We start from the raw sequence: 25519 nt of genomic DNA on the forward strand, positions 1-25519 counted from the left end.
TGTACCCCTATTTCTGACAGTGTATTTACTCTGTGTGAATCGTAGTTTGATGTATTATTAGTTCAATTATTAAAACCCAATATATATTCATGATTGCTTCTGTCTAAAATGCTCACATCACGAGTCAATGAAATGTTTGATCTTAGCTACAAGCTCGTTACTTTTCAGTAACCGAAATTTCATAATGATAGGAGAATGTTTTCATGGCCAGAAACTATTTCTCCTTGAATTATAAGAAGTGATAACTTTATTGAAAGTTGATAAGTTAATCTTACGGCCGTTTGCTAGACAAACAACTGTTTGATTTGCGGTAATTCACAGTAAGAAATATCACTATAATTGATATGAAGAATGGAAAATTGACATTGAGTAAATTACAGTGCCTTGTAATAAGTTATTGATATATACAATTGACCTATTTATCTTTAGTAATTTTAATGTAACTGTCCTATGATATATATATATATATATATATATATATATATATATATATTAATCATATTCCTGATTAATTATTAAAATTCCCTATATATAATTTGAGTTAATTTTAATGTACAATCCAGTACGGCTACATCGGTCTGCTTCACACTGAATCACACATGCGCAGTATCATCAGCTTCTCGGTTCTTGAATCGGACACGTCTGACAGAAATGGTTCTTGACTCGTGGACGAGTTAGTGTTTTGTTCGTTATCTGGCTCGGCTCTGTGTTCATCTTCAGTTCTCTCTTCACAGCAGTTCAGTCAGTGTACTGTTTGAGTACATGAATTACTCCGGGATATTGCTTTGTTTGAACTCAGAGAGAGTGTCAGCCACATCAAAAAAGTTGACAGTTAAAGTCAATTGTGGATTAATGCGTATTGGAGATGTAACCCGTTTTAAACGATTCTGTTCGTTTTAGTCAATTGGTTCAAGAAAGAGCCGTTTACATCTAATGATTCGTTCGCGAACCGGATATCACTACACTGCTGTGTTTTGAACTCTTTCACACAACAGACACGGAAGAGAAGACAATGCTGAATAAAGTAATAGTTTTTGCTATTTTTGGACCAAAATGGATTTTTGATGCTTCAAAAAATTTTAATTGACCCTCTGATGTCACATGGACTACTTTGATGATGTTTTTCTTACCTTTCTGGACATGAACCGTATAATAAACAAAATCAGTGGTAAATAAAAACACCATAGTATTGATATTTTTTTGTCTGAGTAATGATACTTTCGATACTCGCATCTGTATCGATATAACAGTACTTCAAGATTGATTTGCCCATCCCTACTGACACTGACACTGATGCTCAAAATATTTTAAACCCAAACTGTCAATATATGTTCTAGCACTCAAATTATCTTTTAATCTTACAGAGAGAGAATCAAAGATAAAAATGTGTACACATTCATACAACTAGCCTCCAAATGAATCTAGCAAAAAATCAAGCCAGTATAGTACATCTAAACTTACAGTTCAAAAGTCAAGGGTCAGGAGTCCAACTAAAGCAAATACTGATCTCCACAATGGTAACTTCAAACGAAACAATAAAACATCATAATCTAAATCTCTGTAAGATCCAAATCTAGTCAGTCTGCTTAAAGGGGGGGGGGGGGGGGGGGGGTGAAATACTCGTTTTCACTCAATATCCTGTTAATCTTGAGTCCCTATAGAGTAGTACTGCATCCTTCATAACTGCAAAAAGTCTTTAGTTTTATTATATTTATAAGAGAAAGATTTTTTTTTTCCCAGAAAAACACGAGCGGCTGGAGGCGTGACGTGTGGGTGGAGCTAAAGAATCACGAGCGCGAGTAAGCTTTTGCGTTAAGAGCATCTGGAAACTGTGACATTACCGTGAGGAAAATAACATGACATTACCGTGAGGAAAAAAACATCATCCAAAACAAACCATGGCTAACAGTCAGATTCAGAGTATATTTATGATCCAGAATCAGATCCAGAGGCTGAAATTTAACACGAGCAGCATCAGCAACGACTACAGCAGGACGTCTCTATGTGGTATGTATTGAAACCAGTGGCGATTTCTTTAAGACTGCAAGGGAAGCTCGGCTTCCCTTATAATGTCACAAAATTAATGGTCAAATATGTACTATTGTATTAACATTTTATTGACTAAAAATGCGTTAGAAAACGTTCATCTCAAAGACGAGTTCATTCAGAATCAGTTACATATAGCAGGTCGGCTGACTCGATTTCCTTCTCATACATTCCCACAGCGTCACAGTGCATTTCTCTATTGAAGCCCAGCGTCCATTGACTTCAATGGGGCTGCTTTGAACAGTTTTTTTCAGCGCTTCGAAACTAGACGGTCATTGGATAAACGCTGTGATTATGTCCCGCCCACGGACGCTCAGCGTCTCTGGGGGTGAATGGGGAGTGGGCTGGCCCGGACTCCGAGATTCTGCGTGATGATTGGAGGGTCTGTCGAAAGACTGCATCTCCTTTTGACTGACAGCGATTCTGTACTATAAGGAATCACAGAAGCTATTCGCGCTCAGTCCCATCGCGGATTTCTCAAGTTCAGTCGAAATAAAAACTGCTGCAACCTATTTCTTTGATATTTGCTTGGCGAAATTGCTTGATTTTCATCATACATTTCACACAACTATACACCACATTCATTGTTTCAGTTTTACAGAGTTTAATATTTTTTTTTTAGATCGTTCATTCATTCATTCATTCATTCATTCATTCATTCATATAACGTTAGTAGGCTAGGCTAGCGTCGTGGGTGAAACTGCGCACGATGGCAGACGGTGCTAATATTGTCGACCTGATTTTGGCGAAGCCATTTGAAAGTGTTCCTTAGGAGGAAAAACTTAGAATTAAACAGCAGGGCAGATCAACACCTAAGATTGATTTAGTGCAAAAGATAGGGGAAAATAACAGGTCTTTTCAGCTCTCCTGGTATGACAAAGTTAGCTGGCTGACTGGAAGTGCTGTGACAAATAAAATGTACTGCTGGCCATGCCTCTTGATGAAACCATCTCACGGATGTGTTGTTTGGTCAAAGGTGGGGTTTGGAGATCTGTCTAACTTTGACCGGGCATATAAAAGACAAGAAAAGAGCAATCAACATGTGAGTGCATGTGCAAGATTAAGTTGCATGGGCAGGATCAGGGTTGAGCATGCAATAAATGAAGGTGCTCGCATTCAGGGCCTTCCTAAACCGCCTTATTGATGTGACATCCTTGCTTGGCCGGCAGGAGCTGTCATTTAGGGAACATGATGAGAGTAGTGAATCATCCAACAAGGGGAATTACAGGGAGTTCACAGAAACATTAGCTAAATATGACTCTGTCCTGTCCACACAATTCGAGTCCTCAACTGTGTTTTCTGGTATGACCCATACTATTAAAATTGATTGGATCTCTGCTCTTGATACCACCGTTTCTGATCAGATAAGAGATGAAATTCAGGATGCTCCCTTTTTTGGATGGCAGGTGGATGAAACAACTGATATATCCTGCAGTGCCCAACTCTCTGTCATTGTTCGCTATGTGGATAGTGCAGGTAAAATTAAGGAGCGCTTTATTGGATTTTTTGATGTTTCGAGGGGGGCGAGATGCCCAGTCCGTTTTTGAAATATCAAATGAGGACATGCAGGGCTAAAATTTTAAGGACAAGCTTGTGGCACAGACCTATGATGGGGCTGCTGTCATGGCTTCAGATCTCAATGGTCTGCAGGCCAAAGTGAAAGCAATATCCCCCAGTGCAACCGACTGAATCTGGTGCTGTCACAGGGGGCTAAATGCTTGCCTGAGTGCAGAATTTTTTTTGCATCACTCTCTGGATTTGCCACATTTTTTTCAAAATCCACAAAGAGGACATCTTTTCTGGAGTCTGCAGGCTGTTCAAGGTTGCCCAGAAACGCTCCTACTCGATGGAATTTCACATCACGGATAGTGAGCACTGTGGCAAACAATTATGATGGCCTCCTGCAGACATTTGAGAACATCATTGCAGATACAACAATGGATGATGATACACTGGATTGTGCCAAAGGCTTTGTGAGGAAACTGGAGGATTTTGAGTTTGTGTTCATGTTGTACACATATGAACAAATCTTCTCTGAGACTGATGTGGTCTTTGATATTGTCCAGCAGAGGGCGATGGATGTTCTTTACTGCAAGAACAGAATTGAATCTCTTCTTGCATTTGTCAAAGAGAAGAGGTCAGAGGGGGCTTTCCAAGCCATTTATGCCAAAACAGCAGATCTCACATCAGACCCACGAGATGAGCCCATGAGAAAGCGCCGTCTGACCCAATTGCAGGATCCCCAAGTGCGATACAGAAATCTGTACATGGCCATCCTTGATAACATCTTGGAGCAGATTCCTCGACGTTTTTCAAATTTGGAAAGCATGCTCTTCTTAGAATTAGTCAATCCAGGGAAATTTGATGACATGAGACAGGTATTTCCAGAGGAGGCCTTCCAAAGTGTCCTGAAAAGTTATGGCCATCACTTTGATTCAGGAAGACTGAGGTCAGAACTTCAAGTCCTGTATTCAGATCAGGACTTGCAGGGTAACAGGGGAAAGCTGTGTGATTACTTGGTGTTCCTTAAAGACATGGAGTTGGACAGTGCAATGCCTCAGCTTTACAAACTGTTCTCATTAGTGGCAACAATTGGAACTACATCTGCAGGTGTAGAAAGGAGCTTCTCCTGTTTAAAGCGACTCAAGTCCTACACCCGAAACACAATGGGCCAAGGCCGTTTAAGCAGCCTAGCTCTGCTGGCCATTGAGAGGACACTGGTCAAGTCACTTGAAAAGACTCCTAGTTGGTACGACAGGGTCACAGACCATTTTCTTGAAAAGGAATATAGGGCAGAATTTACTTTTAAATAAATAGACAATTGTATGATGTAGGCCGAAAATGAGCTTCCCCTCTCTGACAGACCAGTAGCCGCCACTGATTGAAACTGTATATGTTTGCTTAGCGGTTTTGGAAAATGACTAAGTTCCACTTTATGTCGTCTTTTTTTTTTTTTTTAGGTGTACATTCGGAAAGTGCAGTTTGATGACAACATCGCATGTTGTTTACTTGATGTGCTTACGCGCCGATAGCTAAGTTAAAGAGCCACACAGATGGGAAATCAAAAATTACCTGTATTACAGTGTATGATGTAGCTGTCCATCAGTGTAAACAATGTGCAAAGTAATTAAACCAAAAAGTACACGATTTATAAAGTTATTGGCTTCTAAAGTAGGGAGTCGACTCTGAATCGCTGAAACGAGTCGTTATAGATTTCAAATCTTTTGCCCATCTCTATGTACGTCACTAGGAACACTTTGCATAATAATCTCCGCCTACAGTCTTGGGAGAAACAAAACTACTCTGAGCTGCCCCACCCCCCCACACAGACGCTCTGGTTGGTGTGATAGCATCATGTCGAGGAGACAGTGTGTTTTTAATTGTAATGGCAAGTTTGTTTTATTTTCACTGCCAAAGCATGAAGATCAGAAGAACCAATGGCTAAAATTCATTTTTACCACAATACCAGAGCAGTACAACAAATCCTTGTTGTGTTCACAACATTTCACTGATGACTGCTTTTCTAATCTCGGTGAGTACAGCGGGGTTTTCAAAGCGTTTGGCCATAAAAGAGGGTTCATTACCAACTTTATTTAGACCAACGAGCATCTCCGAATCACAATGCGAAGTATGATTATGAAGTTGTGTGTCTGTTTTCTCCCGAGCGTCTTATCAGTATGTGTGCTGTCTGCAGCCTTTCTCTGCGCTGATCTTCATTTACAAAAACGTCATTAAAATGAAGTGTAACTCCTTGAATACTCAACAAAGAGACATGAGAGAGATATCTATAGAAAGCTTGACATGTCTACTTTAAAACTAAACAAGTGCTGCCGAAAACAGATATTCTGTGATAAAGTAATCCATATGAAAACAACGCGATGTCTGTTTTTCACGTCTCCCTTCATTATATCTAATGTGACCACGCCCCCGCGCTTAACGCGCTATTCAGATTTAAACTGAAGCGTGCGGCTTGAATACGCCCACACAGAAGAAAAAGCAGCGAGCCTGTTCAAGTTTTTTATTTTACTGTTTGCTTCGCGGTGAGAGGAATAAGACATAATTCACCCCAAACAGATGCTAACGCATTGTTTACCGTGAAGGTGTGTGCGGAACAACCAATCAAAACTATGTCAGTTGACCAATCAGAACACAGTATGCAAACAAAAGGTGGGGTTTAAGGAAACTGAATCTTTTGAACAGCTTCGCGCGAACTGTTTGGGGATCTCTGAGAATTGAGGTTATTTTAAAATGATATTTTGACAAAATGACAATGTTTTTTAACCTTGGGTGGATTTACACCTAATGTACAGGACTTATAAACAGTGATAGGAAGCTTAGAATTTTCATCTTACTGGCTCTTTAACAACACAGAGATATTTGAAGCAGTTTTACTCACCGCCTGCGGTTCCAACACACTATCGTGACCCTTTTTCGTTGGGACTGCATTTATCCTTAAGAAATAAACGATATGCAAATCCAGCGTCAAACTGGGCCTTGTTTGTAAAAAAATAAAACAAAAACTCCATCCACTGGTCCCTTAATGCTGTTTTTTTGGTAATCTGTGCAGGGTTGTCTTGCCCTGGCAACCAAAAACACACTTCTTTTGTGACATTTCGCGACGCTCTCGCTCTGATCAGTGAATGTCTGTGCTCTCAGTGCTCTGCTATACGGGAGCGCGGCTCTTCCGGGAGAAATGCCCTTAGGACCCATATAAGGAAATTCCGCTCCATCTAACGTCACACAGACCCATACTCGAAAAAAATAAACTTTCCGAAACTTGTGACAAACCGGAAGGAGTATTTTTGGAACAAAAATACTCCTTCAAACGTACAACTTAATTTTTGAAACTTTGTCCATGTTTAGCACGGGAATCCAACTCTTTAACAGTGTAAAAAACTCAGTATGCATGAAATAGCTTAAGAACCTTAAAAAGGAGTGAAGCTGTTTGTTGAGTTGTTTAAATTTTCAGTTGATTTCATCTAAAGCTGTGGCTGTTTCTTCAGTGATTCTGCTTGTTAACAGCAGCTGTTCATCAGTAATGCTCAATCACCACATAATTATCTTCTTAACTCCAGCGCTGCTTCAATGCTACTTTAACACTCTGTAGTGTGGGGACTCTGCTGTGAACTATTGCATTAAACTTACCTGTGTCATTCACGTATGAATCACATTCAATTTATTGATTCATTTTATGTGAAAACTATAAGAAATTTGTCCCTCTTTGCTTTCCTTACATCCAGGTGTGTTTGGTGTATTTGCATGCGGGAATGTTGCCAAATCCGTGGAATTTAGGCTACTTTGTGAAAATGTTTGGTTAACTATTTGGTTGGGTTTATTACACGGACCTGGCAACCCGAGGGGAAACAGACATTCCGAGGGGAACAGAATCGACTGCTACACCGGCAAAACTTGTTTGATCAGTAATATGCACATTTGTATTTTTCATGCTTTTATTGTGTGATGAACGACTAATTGTCAGATCTATATAATAACATTTAATATGTAATCCAGTTTTTTTTAATTAATTTAAATATTTATACAAAAATGTACATGCAAACGCTAAAAATGTCAGTTATGTTTAAAAGACATGAACATTTGTGATGCTGTACTTTAACTTTTACTTGAAGGCGTATTGGACCTCAACATCTGACCTTGTAAAGACCTTTATCAGAAATTACACTTATCATCAACCTTGTTTCACACATGAAATGTTTTGTTTGGCATGACAGCAAAATGAAAAATAGCTGTTTAAATATGTCAGATCACACATATTGTGTGGGTCATGTAAAATGGATATACACTTATTTCTATTCTTATGACAATTAAATTATTTAGCTGTTTTATTTGCTTGTGTATAAGTGACAAATGTATGAAAGCCTAGAAGGCCTTTTTTATTTTATTTATTTTAATTTATTTTCTTTGAAGTGCTGAGCTTCATACAGCTTAATTTCGGCTGTGTGAAAATGAAAATGTCTGAAATGCATGTTTATTTCATAAATATTTGACACAGAATTGTTGTAATGTCTGCTAAGTTTGCAAATGGCTTGCCAATAGGGTTGCAAAGGGGCAGAACATTTCTACTTGTCATTGTAATGAAACAGGAATTATATCACTAATATTTTTGAACAAGGATAAACATCACAATCCTAAACAGTGCTGTATTAATACAGGTATATTTGTACAGCATATTTATCTGTTACATGTAGACTGAACATTCACAGTTTCTTTGAAAGAGCAAGAGGGAGTAATGTACGAATGTGTGGTGGTGGTGTTAAAAGAAGACAATAAAATGCGTGTAAAAATGAACAAGCAATGGTCAATTAGCTGTCAGTTTACACATTTCTGCAGAAATGATTCTTCTGTAAAGATAAAAGACCTGTAAATGTCAGTGTGTTAATCTTGAATGCTAATGAAGCATCTCGTCTCTCGTGTCCCAAAGTTAACATGCATCATGTCTTCATCTATGGCACGCTGAAGAAAGGCCAGCCCAACCACTCCTTAATAAACAACACTACCATCGGTCAGGCCGAGTTCCTTGCTCACGTTCGAACCATAGAGCGATACACACTCATGATTGCCACCAAAAACAATTACCCCTTCCTGCTCAATGTGCCTGGTAAGGGCAAGCGCGTCCACGGTGAGATCTACTCTGTAGACCAGAAGATGCTGGACTTCCTGGACGACTTTGAAGAATGTCCTGAGTTGTACCAGCGCACCAAGGTCCAGCTGGAGGTGCAGGACGTGGACGGTGAAGGAGAAAACACACTGAAGCCTGGAAGAATCGAGGAAGCCTTTGTGTACAGCACGAATACATATGAACCAGAGTGGCTCCTGAAACCAACATATGATAATTATGATACGAACGGTGATCACGGACTGCCATATCATGAGGACACAAGCCCTGAGTAATGACTGTACAGCTGCTGATTACCAGGGTCCAAAAGTGTCACATCATTTTATAATTTATATTTTTGTGTGTTTTCTTATGATTATGTGTTTGTTTAGATGTTTAATTTCATTTAATTTAATTTCATATAAGTGACAAATATATCAAAGCCTGGAAGAGCCATTTTGTTTTTATTTTTGTTTATGTATGGAATATGTCATATTACAGAGAAGAAGAAACAATCCTAGAGAAATGTTAGTTTAATTTAGAATCATTTTAGAAATTTGTTTTCTTTTCTGCATTTAATTTAATGGCAAGTGTTAATTAAGTGTTATTTTTTTAGGCCCTGATTTTTAATGTTGTATGTATTCAGATTATATATTAATGTTGTTATATATGAATATATGCTGTCATAAAAAGTACCATGTTCACAGGGAATATTTGCAAGGATATATACATTCAAATAATTGCAAAAGATCGAACTGTAAAAGAAAATGGGAACAATCTATTATAATATTTTTTTAAAGTTATCGAATCCTAATCTTGAATAAATGTGGTGTGCTAGCAAATCACTCCAGTATTGTATATCTAAATTACAGGATGGGTTTGTATACTTCATAATATTATATTTTATACACAGAAAAAAAAAAATATATATATATCTTTAAATAATCAATATTCATATAACCATAATGCATTAAAAAATACATTTGTTGTTGTTGTTTTTGTTATTTATAAGCCTCAGGAATTAAATAAGAAAAGCAACAAAACAACAGTTGGCTGTAGAGTAATTTTAGCACTCGTTAAGTTGTACTTATTGAAACTTTATTCAAGTATGCTACCTATTCATTGAATTTACCTTTTCGGATGCAGCATGGGAGTTTTTACTATGGTCTAACCCAGCAAGCGTTGCAGCATGAAACGTTTTGTTCATCATTTAATTAGTCATGATATGTAAAAATTGATAGCCTGAATGCACTGTAAGTCGCTTTGGATAAAAGAATCTGCTAAATGCATAAATTTAATTTATTTTAATTTAATTATCTCATTAACTTTAACTCTTTGATGACTTGGGGTATGACTTGAAGATGTGCTCGTGACTTCTAGTAATCCTGAAGACACTGATTAGCATGTTCATGTGTGTTTGATCAGGGTTGGAGCTAAACTCTGCAGGGCTCCGGCCCTCCAGGATCTGAACACGCTAAAGTCAGGTGTAGTTCTCTTGTTTCTCTTTTCTTAATGATATTGATTGTTAACAGCGTGACACTGTGAGTTGACTCGTGACTCATTGCTTCTAGAATTGTTCAGTATCCTGGTATATGTGTGTAAATATACCATGTTAAAAGTGCCAACACATAGTTATCATCTTATCTTTTTTTCTTGGCTTGTTTTGCCATAACAAATGTGTTTTATAAACAGTGTGGTATCTTTTGAAAAGATAGTACTTTATAAACACACACACAAAATTTTTTTTTAAGAAAAACAGGTATAAGAAATGAAGGGTCAAGATACTAACTAAAGCAAGCACTAACCATCATAATGGTGATAATGTTGGTATTATTTTAATTTAAACATCAACATCTAAACCTCTGTTAATCTCAGTAAGAACTTTTTTTTAGATGTATTAATCAAATTGATATATAAGTGAAGATGGTAATGCTGGTTTTGGAGTTATTTAATCAGCAATTTTTGACTTTTCAGTTCAAAACCATGTTAATTGCACTTGATCTCTGATTGAAAGAATTCAAAACAGACATGATTTACTGTCATCGAATCCTGCTGTACATAAAGCAAGATAGATCTGATGCTGTTCCAGTGTTACTTCAAAGTAAATAAGTCATTTAAGTTGATCAAAGATTGTTATCTATTTTTCATTCTTGGAATAGCCATAGTTCACTGACAAGCTACGGAATATCGCGTTAATAATCGCAGGTGAATCGCATGCAGTTATAAACGCAATATTGCGTAGCTTGTCTGCGAACTACGGCTCTCTATATTAAGTGTGGCTCCATATGAAAGCAGCTGATGGACATTTACTGCTAATCACATAACCATCTTTACTGACGAGACCCGCATGACAATCGCATGCGATTAATCGTGTAGACCTACTTGGTTCCTCCTCTGGTGAAATAGGCTGCTGAGTTCATGGGTGGGGCAAAACTATGGCAGGACTTTTACACTGGCCCCTGGATTACCCACCTCTGTGCATTAGTGATGAACACCTGCTGTTATTGGAAATTATAAAGGAGCAGATGTTTTATTGGTTAAAATGACGCCACCATCATAGACATCAGTGCTTAATTTAGTTGCGCTATTGACCCTTGACTTTTATATCCTACATCTCTCTCTGTAGCTCAATATCTGGTGCTGTGTAGAAAAAGATCAGTGACATACCATGAACATATTCAATTCAATTCAAGTTTATTTGTATAGCGCTTTTTACAAAACAAATCGTTACAAAGCAACTTTACAGAAAATTATGTTTCTACAATATTTAGTAGTAGCTAGTAGTTTGTGCACGTATATATAATCATATAATCATAACAAGCTGATTTTATTTTTAAAAAAATGCATTTTAGGTCTGTGTAACACATATAGAAACTGAATTTCTTGTGTCTTTTTTTTTTTTTGTAGACACACAAATGTTAAGAATCAGTGTGAATTCTCATGAATCTCTACAATGGTGACAATCAAAAACGTGCTTCATGTTGCAATATGTGGAAAAACTCCCATAATGCAATGCAGTATGACTAATCATATGATAAATGTTCATGGTTAAATGCCTAATCCTTTTTTCTTCTTAATTTTAAAGCATTGTGGTGGCATTTACATAATGAGATTTATATATATTTACAGAACATTAACAGGGCTTTGCAAAAAATTAGTAAGCATGTAAGTATGCTATATGGACACACGTAGTGATGGCGAGATGAAGCCTCATGAAGCATTAAGATTTTCAGTGTTTTCAAGTGGTTCAAAAAAGGGTTAATTTCTGGAAACTTAATTTGCTCACAATACCACCTGGTGGCCAAAGAGTGTAAAACAAGCAGATATATTACAGACAGAGGTTTAAAGTCCAGGGGTCAGAAAGTAAAAGTCCTGTCATATTTTTGTTCCACCCATGAACTCAGCAGCTGATTTCACCAGAGCAAGGATAGGCAACTCCAGTCCTGGAGGGCCATTATCGTTCAGAGTTTAGCTTCAGCCCTCATAAAAACTCACCTGCCTGTATCTATCTAGTAATCCCGAAAACACTGATTGCCTTGTCCAGGTGTGTTTAATTAGGGTTGGAGCTAAACTGTGCAGGATAGTGGCCCTCCAGGACCGAAGGTGCCTATCCCTGCACCAGAGGAACCAAGTGATTCTTTTCAAGTCACAAACTAGTCTAGTCAAATCCCAACTCCTCAAAGAGTTAAAGTCAATGAGATAATTAAGAGACCAGATGGTGGCATCATTTTAACTAATAAAACATCATCATCTGATCCTCTGTAACTCACAATAACAGCAGATGTTTGTCACCGATGCACAATCATCATTTAATTAGTCTCTTAATTATCTCACTGACTTTAACTCTTTGAGGACTTGGGATTTGACTTGAGACTAGTTTGTGACTTGAAAGGAATGACTTGGTTCCTCCTCTGGTGAAATCAGCTGCTGAGTTCATGGGTGGAACAAAAATATGGCAGGACGTTTACTTTCTGACTCCTGGACTTTAGATGAGGCCTCATGAAGCTTTAAACTTTTCAGCCAAGTGGTTCACAAAAGGGTTAATTTCTGGAAACTTAATTTGCTCACAATACCACCTGGTGGCCAACAAGTGTAAAACAAGCAGATATATTACAGACAGAGGTGTAAAATCCAGGGGTCAGAAAGTAGAAGTCCTGCCATATTTTTGTTCCACCCATGAACTCTGCTGTTTTTTTGCAGAAAAAAGTCCACAAAGAGTTAAAGTCAGTGAGATAATTAGGTGACTTATTAAATGATGATTGTGCATTATTGAGAATTACAGAGGATCGGATGATTTATTGCTTAAAATGATGGAGATCAGTGTTTTCTTTAGTTGGGCTCTTGACCCTTTTAATAATTCAAAGTAATTTGCTTTTACATGGTAAATATTAACACATTGCTGAATTTAAAGCTTGAAATAGCAAATTAAACTTCCCTTTTATCATGTAAAACATTTAAATGACCTTCATGAGGGTGTCTCTCTTTGGTTTGTAACATGATGTTCAGCTATTACTGAGCTACAACAAAAGTCCTATTAAACAAATATTATTGCAATGCTTAAATATTGGGGGAAAAATTGTACAGGCTCAGGATTTTAGACATGGGAGTTTTTTACTATGGTGTTACCCAGCATGCACTTCAGCTTGAAGCGTTTTGTTGGTTGTCACCATTGTTGAGATTCATATGCTGGGTCATGATGTCTGTGTGTCTTATTAGGACAAGGTTTAAAAAATTTATATGCATTACATACATTATATTTCAAATTAATTATCACTATTAAACCAACAGTTCATTTGCATGGGGCAGTTCCACTATGTAAGTTATTTAAAAACTTAAAACTGCTTGTTTTACACTCTGCTTTTGTTGGCCACAAGGTGATATTGTGAGCAAATTAAGTTTCCAGAAATTAACACTTTTGTGAACCACTTGGCTGAAAAGCTTAAAGCTTCATCTTCCCATCACTACCTGCAACCTTCAGGTTACAAGTCCAACTCTCTTACCATTAGGCAGAACAAGAAAGCATGCAGTAATGTTTACAACAGTGATTTTTTTAAATGTATACTGAGATGCATGTGATAAAGAAAAAAAAAAGATTTCAAAATGCAAGTGATAGCAATAGATAAGCTATATAAAAATACAATTAAATGATAAAAAAAACTATGTTAAAAATTAGGGATGCACCGATACCAATACTACACTCATACTTGTTAAAATGTCCCGATACCAAATGCCAACACCACACAGCAAAGTTACATCCAGTGGACATCTTTTTATGTATTTGGAGCCAGAATTAAAGTTTTTATGACATGTTTTTTTGATGTGTTCTGTACATCTGATTTAGGCGTTTACAGGACCTCTTTATGAGGTTAAAAACTAGTTGAAAACTAGTGGAAATATTTTTTACATATAAGGTTCATTTAGACATAATTTATACTGTTTCTGGACCAAATCAACACTCTTAGGATGTATTAGACTCACTTCTATATAATTTTCAAACAGCGTGTTTGTCTTAAAATTTTGTCTTTCCCTTCACCACAAAATAGTGTTTTACAAACACGCATTAATGGCAACCAGAGACAAGCTAAAATAAGATGTATCTGGACCAAGATCCCAACCAAACCAAACACTGATCACCACAATGGTGACTTAAAATTTATAAAATATTGACATTTAAACCTCTGGTAATTCTCAATAAGAGCTTCTCTAGATGTCTGTCAGAAATAAAGTAATTCTAATGAGTTAAGATGGCAAAGCTATTTGTGGAGATGTTTGATCCTCCTCTGGTGAGATCGTCAGAGATTTAATGTCTTTGATTTGCTGTTGATTTTTATTTGCTTAATCACCAGCTATTTCATAAAGAATATTTTATTTTCTTGATTTTAGGACAAACACGGTGTCTGGAAAATACATAGAAATAACATGAGACTAAATCTAACACAACCTGAGAGTGTTGATTTGGTCCAGAAACAGTATAAATTATGCCTAAATGAACCTTAAATGATGTTGAAAATATTTTGTGTTTTGCTTGCTTGAGTATTTCTGCATTATATGAGTGGCTTTGTAATATAAATCGCAAAACGTTTCAGATAAAAGAAACAAAATTGTGACACCTATTTGTGAAAATAATATAGGAGATTTATAATGAGTGGTTCCCTTCATTATTACATCAAAGCGTATGATTTCAGTACTAATTTATTAAATAGCATTACTATGCTATTAAATTGCAAAAGATGAACCATAGCGCAAAAAAATAAAATAGAAAAAAGTAACAAAGTCTTTTATCTTTTGAAATTTTTACATTTTAATGGGCATAATTAAATGTGAAAATAATCTAAGGATATACAGTCAAACGAAGAAATATTCGGTGAAAAGATATATATATATATATATATATCAAGTAAACAAGTAAAGTGGACAAGTAAAACTGGTACAAACTTGGGACCAAAAAATATTCAGACCAAGTTTTGGGGGGAAAAAAACTGAACTTCAGGTTTGCATGAAGCTGTCTGAATATTTTTTTTTTTGGTTTAACTTTGCGTTCTTGTCATATTTTTTACCATCTTCTAAACTATAAAGCAAAAAAAAAAAGTGAAATGTTGAAGGTGTCTGAATAAAATTTGGTTTGACTGTATCTATTTAATAAATTAAGTTTAACCAGCTTACATTATACATATTCCTTTGGTTTCTGTATTCAATACATTTTATTTTATTTTTTTTACAAATGCAATAAAAAATATTGGTATTGGTACTAGGTATCATCAAGTACAAAAAATTAAAGTATTGATATCAGGCGAGTACTGGAAAAAAGTGGTATTGTGCATCCCTAATAAAAATGAAAAGATCAAGCTGGAATATTGAAAAAAGGAACCATGCTATATCATAGTGCATATTGAAACAGTATGTTATTTATGAAAAGCTTTGTGAAAAATACCCGTCAATGTTTTATTGTCACCAATGAAACAACCCAACAACTGTGGAGCTCACTGGACAAAGCTGTTCTTTAGTTGTTTCAAACACATGTTTGACTACAGCAGTGTAATCACAGGAGCTTTGCTCTCAGTATCCATCAGGATAGCCACCTTTCCGGCAGTCAGATTCAGCACATATTTTGTCCTCCTGTTGTACAGCTGCCTGGATCACTGATAGTTCAGCATTCTGAAGTATAGTATGATTCTTTAACTTCAAGCCATTAATTACTCTCTGTTTTCATAAACAACACAGAAAGACATTTTGAATAATTATCACTTTTCTGACATAGTATATTTAAGAGTGTAAAAGTGCATGAATACCATATCAAAGCACTCTTCTACATCGGTCACAAGTTTTGGTATCTGAACTCTGGGTTCTCTAACAGCTTTCTGCAGGTCATAGCCAAAGAACAGATAATTCAGGATCACCTGAGATGAGAGACACAGGAGAGAGGAAAAGGGTTTTTAGATAGAAGTCAAATAAAAATGCTATTGTTTATTTATTAGAATACAACCTTAGCTATTGGCCTATTCTGAATAAACTATTTTGTTTTTCCAAGTTCAGAATAACATTTTAGAACATTCAAATGTCAATATATTGATAATGATTTATCATATGCACTGTAGCAATATTATTTAAAAGATCAGTACATACTTACATTGTTTCACTCTCTTCAGTGTTTTTATTACCTGAGCAACTGATGTGGTGATATTTGTCCCACCTGCACCTCCAACTACCATTTTGACTTGTTTGCTGTGTTTGTCCAAGATGATTGTGGGACACATTGATGAAAGTGGCCTTTTTCCTTCGCCAAAACAAACAGTAAATTTTACATGTGAACATTTATTTTATATTTGTGGTTTCAGCTGCAGTTAATGTTGTAATTAATTTAAAATGAGTTTTGAGTTTATGAAACTCAATGCATGCAAGTGTATTCATTTATTTTACCTGGCTTGATTAAATTATATTTGTCAAGTCCAGTTGTCATGTCAGGATCAATGAAATCCAGCATTACATCATTAAATATAATGCCTGTTGAGCGTGACATCACCTTAGAACCAAAACTGTAAGAACACACACAGACATTCAGACAGCAAAATCAACTATATTCGAGGATTGCAATAATTAGAGAATAGTGACAGAAGTTCAGAGACTAAGAATTATCTGATCGCAAAGTTTATTTTTTTGGAATAAATAAATAAATAATAATAATCTCCAAATGTCTCGTGGATTCTGATTTGAAGGCACAAACAATATTTTTGTTAAAGGGATAGTTAACTTTCAAATTAAATTTTGTTGTTTTAGCTTACCTCAAGGGCATCCAAGATGTAGGTGTCTTTGTTTCCGCAGTAGTTCCCATTTTGATATTTTTAAGTCAAACCGTTCTTGTCTGTGACTCATATAATGGAGGTCTACGGTGACCACCGCAAAGAGCATGCACAAAGAGTCCAAATTAAACAATTCCACATCATAAGTACACATGACCTAAGATGCAAAACGAGAGGTTTGTGTGAGAAAACGAACAGTATTTATATAGTTTTTACCTCTTGTACACAACCACATTCAACTGATCCGAGGGTGCGGGTGCTTCCTGTTGTGTGACATGTGTGCGGGCTTTACTGTTTACCACACGATACACCACCAATCTGCACTGTCTTAAATATAATGCAGCAATTGTAATTAATTAATTAGTGTATAATGCACCCTATAATCGTTGCGATTTTAATAAACAACACATTACTCCCTCTATTGACAGCGTGCCATTGGGTCCCTCTGGCATTGGACGTTGCCTCCAGTTTATACGTGGCAAACTAAACACAACGTGCATAATGCTGTGAGAAAACTCAGGATCTTCAGTCAGGCAGGTGTGTGATGCGATACTGTCAATGTCCTCGTCGTCGTCTTGTAGTTGTTCCATTCATGACAACATATGCTCTCCACTTCTGTTGGCATGTCACAACACTTGCTACTAAAACACCACCAATTTTGAAGAGATCTCTGTCTCTCTGAGGCTTGAAGACGTGCTGCTGCAGCGGATGCTTCCTCCATCGTCCTGAATACTTGATCTGTGTATTCTGGTTCAAATAAATATGGTTGTGAAAAAAATTCTAAGTTGTCTGTTGATATATAGAAATCGTCTTCCATTGCAATTTTCTGTACGTCTAAATTATGTTTAGATCTTCACACTGAAAGGTAACACTTCCGAAATCTTGGTGTAAACCATAGACAGTAAGTGTAAACAATAAGTGTCGTACACGCACGAGAGATCACTTCCGGCGCTTTCCGCGCTTGCGCAGACTAAACCAGAGCCCCCGCACACGTCACACAACAGGAAGCACGTGCGCCCTCAGATCAGTTGGACATGGTTGTGTATACAAGAGGTAAAACCGATATAAACACTGTTTGTTTTCTTACACAAACTGCTTGATTCGTGTCTTAGGTCATCAGTGTGTACTTATGATGGCGAATTGTTTAATTTAATGAGGAAACAAAGACACCCACATCTTGGATGCCCTTGAGGTAAGCTAAAACATATCAAAATTTTATTTTAAAGTGAACCATCCGTTTAAGCTTTGACATTCATCAGTTCATTTGCAAGCTAAAGGGTTTGTTCACCCTAAAATTAGCTTGTGTTTTACAAATGCAAATGCAAATGCAAATGCATGATGGGAAATTGATGGACAGTCCTGTAATATTATTGTAACTACACTGTAGAAGCATTATTTTACAGAAACCACAAAGCATTGTGGGATAGCATTAAAACTGGTACTTTCATATTCTTTCTAACATAAAAAGTCCAGTTTTCTTAACGTTAAAAGAAACTTTTTAAAAGGTATGATGTTTCTCAAACATTCTTTCAACTTAATTTTGATTTAAAAATTCAACATTCTAGGAACGTTGATTTGTAACATTCCAAGAACATAAAAAGGTCCAGTTTCCATATTAGTATAATGTTATTTTAAGGTTAGTAAAATGTTCCTGCAACATTCTCTCAGTCATTCAAACACCTGCTGTGATCAAGCAAGAAAGAAAGAGAAATAAGAACACAAACTACAACTTTCTTCAGCCACAGTCTTAGGTGAACTGAAGATACAAGACTTTAAATCTCTCAAGATCTGAATAAACAACTCCACAAACAGCATTAACAGCTTCACTTACAGTAATACTAACCAGAATGATCTTATTTCTGTCATGCATCTACAGAAGTTCTTATTGAGAATTCACAGAGCTTAAGATGTTGATGTCTTAATTAAAATGTTTTTTTGAGATCACCATCATAGAGATCAGGGTTTGCTTCAGTTGTGCTCTAGACCCTCAACTTTTGCTGTAATACTTTTTTCTGCAGTTGTTTTCAGAAAACATTTCTGCATATATAAAGCAGATTTAGTTTTCAGTTTTAATAACAACCAACTGACTGCACTAAAATGGTTTAAATGACCCAACTGATATAAAAATAAATAATTTGAAACTGTTGTGGTTGGTACACTGATGTTTAACAGTGAATACATATTGTTTTTGCTAACTTTTTGTTAAAAAACATGTTTTAGATTATTTATACACTCACAGACATCAACATTTGGCGTATTAAACACAACAATGGTGACATGTTTCATGCCAGCATACAAAACATGTTCATGGCTCCCAGCATGCATTGCTGCAATTTTTTTTTTTTTTTCGGGATTGTCACCACTGTTGAGGATTGTAAGACAACAATACAAAATACAACATTTTAGTGTATTAATGCTACTGTAATCACGGCAACACTGCTGTATAAACACAAAATTTTCTTGTATTAAATCAACAGTATATTTCTTGTTTGTTGTAAATTCATGGCAATTAGTTGCCAGGAGTTTCCTGTAAAAATACAATACGTTTTTAACAGTATAGTGATGGGAAGATGAAGCCTCATTAAGCATTACGATTTTCAGCCAAGTGGTTCACAAAAGGGTTAATTTCTGGAAACTTAATTTTCTCACAATACCACCTGGTGGCCAACAAGAATAAAACAATCAGATATATTAAAGAGAGAGGTGTAAAGTCCAGGGGTCAGAAAGTAAAATTCCTGCCATATTTTTGTTCCACTCATGAACAGCTGATTTCATCAGAGGAACCAAGACATTCCTTCCAAGTCACAAACAACTCTCAAGTTAAATCCCAAGTCCTCAAAGAGTTAAAGTTAATGAGATAATTAAGTGACTAATTGAATGATGATTGTGCATTAGTGATGAACACCTGCTGTTATTGAGAATTACAGAGGATCGGATGATTTATTGGTTAAAATGATGCCACCATCATGGAGATCAGTGTTTGCTTAGTTGGGCTCTTCACCCTTTTAATAATTCAAAGTAAATTTATTTTAAACACTTGCGAATGTGTTACATAGTAAACATTAACACATTGCTGAATTAAATTATATATATATATATTAAATTGTCCTTTTTTTCTTCTAAAAATTAAAATGAACATCATGAAGGTGTCTCTATTTGGTAGCTATTAACTACTAGTCATGTGTCGTTCGTGAATGAATCGTTCTTTTTGAACGAATCTTTTGGGTGAACGAATCGTTCTCGTTCACGTAATCCACTGACTCATATTTCTCGTTCAGTGAAGTTCCTCCCTCCACAGCAGCGCGGCGCTATAAGCAGCGCAGCTCAGTGAACCGGGTAACAACCATTTCATCCTGTCAAAGAATTACTCAACCTCGAGCCAATAGCCTTCGAGTATGAGATGTGACAGAGTATGTGATTTGTTGAATGTAGTGAACGAATACGCCCTTCAATGAACGAGTTTCATAAGAGTCTGAACTAGATCTAGAGATCTTATCGTTCGTCAACGAAATGACTGAACTGGTACCCATGTCGTTCGTGAATGAGTTGAATGAGCTGATACATCTCGTTCGTGAATGAAATGACTGAACTGGTACCCATGTCGTTCGTGAATGAGTTGAATGAACTGATACATCTCGTTCGTGAATGAAATGACTGAACTGGCACATATGTCATACGTGAACGAGCTGAAAGAACGGATACATGTCGTTCGTGAATGAAATGAACAGGTACATAGCTTATCTCGTTCGTGAACGAAATGAATGAGAGTAAACCGGTGGTCGGTCTGCCATTTAGCCTGTCAATCTCGCAAAAATGCAAAGCGCAGTTATAGGTACTGTACTGTGCTTATACGCTCGTTTTGATATTTAGCAACTCCACGTTTAATCCCCGATTTATGAGTGTGAATATATAATATACAAACTGTCTGACCAAACACTTAAAATGCTAATTAGGCAAGAAAACCTTGTGCTTTGTTCATCTGAACAACTTAATTAGACTTTATATATTGAATGCGATTATACACACATTTTAATAAAGCCAGATCAGTTTTTGTAACAAGTGAATACGTTCGCTGACTTAAGACATAACACATAATACACTTTTTTTGCCGTCTGCTGTCTTATTTTGTGTAATACGAAGAAATGGTCACTGAACGAATCAGTGAACGATTCTGAACGAATCATTTTGGTGAACGAACTGAAAATGAACGAATCTCTAGAAAGAATCATAATTTCCACCACTATTAACTACAAAAAATACAACAAAAAAAACTACAAAATAACTACATATTATTTTAATGCTTAATTATTGGGTGAGAAATTGTACAGGCTCAGGCTTTTAGAAATGAGCACTTATCATATGATCCTCAACAGTGGTGACAATAATTATTCATGCTACAGTGCATGATGGGAGTTTTTTACTATGGTTTTACCCAGCATGCACTTCAGCTTGAAGCGTTTTGTTGGTTGTCACCATTGTTGAGATTCATATGCTGGGTCATGATGTCTGTGCGTCTTTATTAGGGCAAGTTTTCAAACATTTATATTAATTTGATTTCAAATTAGTTCATTATAACTATTAAACCAACAGTTCATTTGCATGTGGCAGTTCCACAAGGTAGGCTATTTAAAAACTGAACATACGTTAAGTGAAATATAACTGTTTTGGAAATAAACAGGCTGATGCCTAATAATTACTTCACCATGTAAAACCAGCTAGTAGCAGTTTTCTGCACAGCACTGATTGCACTGCTTTTTAACAGCACATGTAAATTTACAGAGAAATCTCTAACACAAGAAGCCAAAGGTCAAGAGACCAACTGAAGCACTGACTAGACTAGTTTGTGACTTGAAAGGAATGACTTGGTTCCTCCTCTGGTGAAATCAGCTGCTGAGTTCAAGGGTGGAACAAAAACATGGCAGGACTTTTACTTTCTGACCCCTGGACTTTACACCTCTGTCTGTAATATATCTGCTTGTTTTACACTCTTTGGCCACCAGGTGGTATTGTGAGCAAATACCTCACAATACCACCTATATAAGTTTCCAGAAATTAACCCTTTTGTGAACCACTTGGCTGAAAATCTTAATGCTTCATGGGTCTTCATCTTGCCATCACTAACAGCAGGTGTTCATCACTAATGCACAATCATCATTTAATTAGTCACTTCATTATCTCATTAATTTAAACTATTTGAGGACTTGGGATTTAACTTGAGACTTGTTATACGACCTATACGTTAAACCAGAGCGTTAAACCAAGCATGTCCTGATTTTGCCAAGTTCGATGTGTTCCTAGGTCAACATATTTTGTTGACCCTGGAACAACATTTTACTTCAAAAATATATTCTTAACCATATCCCTACACCTAAACCTAACCTTAACCATGAGTAATCCCTAAAATCAGAAGAAATGATAGATGAATGACACTGATGTACAAGCACCAAACACTGATTTTAAGCATAAACTTCACAAAATCTATAAACTGGTTCTTCAAATCTGATTGGTTAATCACAATGTTGTTCCAGGGTCAACAACGATGTTGTCCCAGGAACATGTCTCACTTGGTAAAATCAGGTTAGGCTTAAACCAATGCGGTATTGAGCCGGAAAGAGAATTGATTAGTTAATATTTTGGGTCTTCGGGTTATTCGTTCTTTTGTCACGTGACGTGACAACATTGGCTAGAGTAATTAGTTAATTTACATCCTTCCTTACAAATCGGTGCATAGTATTTATTATTTTTTATTATAATTATTGGTTATGCTTTAAACTTTGTCCATATGATGGCGAAATCACTTTGATAAGAAGAGATTTTTATTTATTTATTTTTTTTTACCGTGGATTCTAATCTTCAAAAATGATGCTGTTGTATTGTTGTATGATTACATTATGTCCTTTTTGTGCAATCTTCTTGTACATATATTAGACCAAAATGTCAGGTTTGCCTAGGTCCTAGGAAAAGCAATTACTATACCAGAAAACTCAAAATTGGATTAAAAATGAACAAACTAGGCTATAAATACTCTGTATTGTAGGCTTGTATTATTATATAGCCTATTGTTTATTTACTGATAGACAGTCAAAAAGACAAATTCATCAATATTTTATTTATAACAGGGCTTTATTTATTCATAAAATAATAACACACCACAGATCCTAAAGCAACAGTAACAAAACCACAGCGACAGAAATGTCAGAAATAGCGCATGGGGCCTGATTACAGAACGACTCGACCCGAAGACTCATGAGATGAACTAATCAATTCTCTTTCCGGCTCGGACTGCATGGTTCAGCGTATGGGGCTTGATTTACTTATTTACTTTATTGATTCACATGATTAAGGAATGACTTGAACCCGAAGACTTTTCAGACAAGAGATGATGTGAGCTAATCACAGACTGAATACCCACATAGCAACATTGTGTCGGCCCAGATCCGGCCCACATCTGGCACCCGTGGAAAGATGATCTGGCCCACATGCAGCGTGGAATGATGGCACTTGGGCGGACCGCTCCTGTTTGCCAGATTTGAGCCTCAAGCAGGCCATAGCAATGCCACATGTCAGCCAGAGTAAAGAAATTAACCAGAACTGGGCCTTATCTGAGCCACAAAATCTGTGTATATATTAAATATGAAGTAATTTCAGCCTTAATAAGCCTGTTAACAAGCAGAATCACTGAAGGAAAGAAGAGAACAGAAAAAAGAGATAAGCAGAAACACAAGAACTACAACTGACTTCAGCCACAACCTTAGATGAAATCAATTTAAGATAAAAGAAGACATTAAATATTTCAAGATCTCAGCAGAGGAGGATTAAACAACTCCACAAACAGCTTTACCAGCTTCACTTATTACTAACCAGACTGACTTTATTTCTGTTACACATCTACAAAAGTTTTTATTGAGAATTAACAGAGGATTAACTCTAATATGTCTCACCATAACAGTGATTAGTGTTTCCATTAGTTGCACTCTTAACTCTTACTTTATCTTTTGTCTTTTTTCGGCTGCTGTGACGGTGTGTTTGTTAAACACATTTGCGGCATCAAAAAAAGCTCAAATGAATTTAGGTCAAGTGATGGTGGTTATCTGTTGATGGTTTTATAATCATCATGAAACAGGCTGATTTGCTTTTTTTATCTAACAATTGTTTCATTCATATATTCACATCACAGACCATGTGTTTCTGCAGCATGACATCCAGCAATATTACAACAATAAGTCAGAAGATTTTAACAAGCATGGGAAAAAGTCAATCCATGATGACACACACAGACATCAACAATCAGCACATGAATCTCAACAATGGTGACAATCAAATGTACCTTGCTGCAATGCATGCTGGGTACTAGCATAGTACAAACTCCCAGCATGCATTGCAACACGAATAAATTATGCAGCTGAATTGTCCTATTATTTCGTTTAATTCTTAATATTTTCTTATATATTTTGCTGTTGTTTTTGTTGTGACTTAAGTAGCTTTTCAGTGAAGTTCTGAATTGATCAGTTTATCTAAATATTTTTGATTGTCACCATTATCGAGATTCATGTGCTGATTGTTTATATATGTATTCACTTTCACGTGTGCGGCAGCATAGTTTAAGTTTATTTTTTTAAGCTCATGTTTGTTAAAAGATATTAACTGATATAATACTGCTGGATCTCCTATGGCAGAAACGCAGGGTTCGTAATATGAATGTATCATTGGAACAACATAATTGTTAGATTAAAAAAAAAAACATCAGTGAACCAGTGTACTTCATGTTGATTATAAAACCATCAACAGATAACAGCAGTCACTTGATATCATATCACTCTAGCGTTGTTTGAAGCTGCAAATGTGTTTAACAAACACACCGTCACAGCCGCCAAAAAAAGACAAAATAGATAATAAGAGTTAAGAGCCCAACTAATGGAAACACTAATCACTGTTATGGTGAAACACATTAGAGTTAAACCTCTGTTAATTCTCAATAAAAACTTTTGTAGATGTCTAACAGAAATAATGTCAGTCTGGTTAGTAATAAGTGAAGCTGGTAAAGCTGTTTGTGGAGTTGTTTAATCCTCCTCTGCTGAGATCTTGAGATATTTAATGTCTTCTTTTACCCCCAATTGATTTCATCTAAGGTTGTGGCTGAAGTCAGTTGTAGTTCTTGTGTTTCTGCTCATCTCTTTTTCTGTTCTCTTCTTTCCTTCAGTGATTCTGCTTGTTAACGGGCTTATTAAAGCTGAAATTACTTCATATTTAATATATACACAGATTTTGTAGCTCAGATAAGGTCAATTTCTGGTTAATTTCTTTACTCTTGGCTGACATGTGGCATTGCTATGGCCTGCTTGTGGCTCAAATCTGGCAAACAGGAGCGGTCCGCCCAAGTGCCATCATTCCACGCTGCATGTGGGCCAGATCATCTTTCCACGGGTGCCAGATGTGGGCCGGATCTGGGCCGAAACAATGTTGCTATGTGGGTACCCAGGTAAAGAATTAATTAATCTTGTATGTTTCTTATAGCATTTTAGTTTTTAACTATTTGTAGTGTGATCAATGTATGCATAAGTAC

General features: G+C 36.3%; 2 protein-coding genes across 2 annotated transcripts in view; one reads left to right on the plus strand and one right to left on the minus strand.

Moving 5' to 3' along the window:
- The first annotated feature begins 8475 nt into the window (after positions 1 to 8475).
- Positions 8476 to 9566, plus strand: LOC113085440 (gamma-glutamylaminecyclotransferase C-like). The gene has a single exon (XM_026255131.1). The coding sequence runs from the start codon at positions 8491 to 8493 to the stop codon at positions 8953 to 8955; it is 465 nt and encodes a 154-aa protein (XP_026110916.1). The 5' UTR covers positions 8476 to 8490; the 3' UTR covers positions 8956 to 9566.
- Positions 9567 to 15433: 5867 nt separating this feature from the next.
- The window catches only part of LOC113085437 (glutathione hydrolase 1 proenzyme-like), a 104479-nt gene continuing 94393 nt past the window's right edge, over positions 15434 to 25519 (minus strand). Inside the window, exons 12-15 of the mRNA XM_026255129.1 lie at positions 16577 to 16692; positions 16318 to 16433; positions 15949 to 16056; positions 15434 to 15859 (exon numbers count right to left, since the gene is read on the minus strand). Of these exons, the coding sequence (XP_026110914.1) occupies positions 15716 to 15859; positions 15949 to 16056; positions 16318 to 16433; positions 16577 to 16692 (484 nt within the window). The 3' untranslated portion in view covers positions 15434 to 15715. The remainder of the gene's footprint in view (positions 15860 to 15948; positions 16057 to 16317; positions 16434 to 16576; positions 16693 to 25519) is intronic.

Source organism: Carassius auratus, unplaced genomic scaffold (assembly GCF_003368295.1).
Source record: "Carassius auratus strain Wakin unplaced genomic scaffold, ASM336829v1 scaf_tig00041527, whole genome shotgun sequence".
NCBI lineage: Eukaryota > Metazoa > Chordata > Actinopteri > Cypriniformes > Cyprinidae > Carassius > Carassius auratus.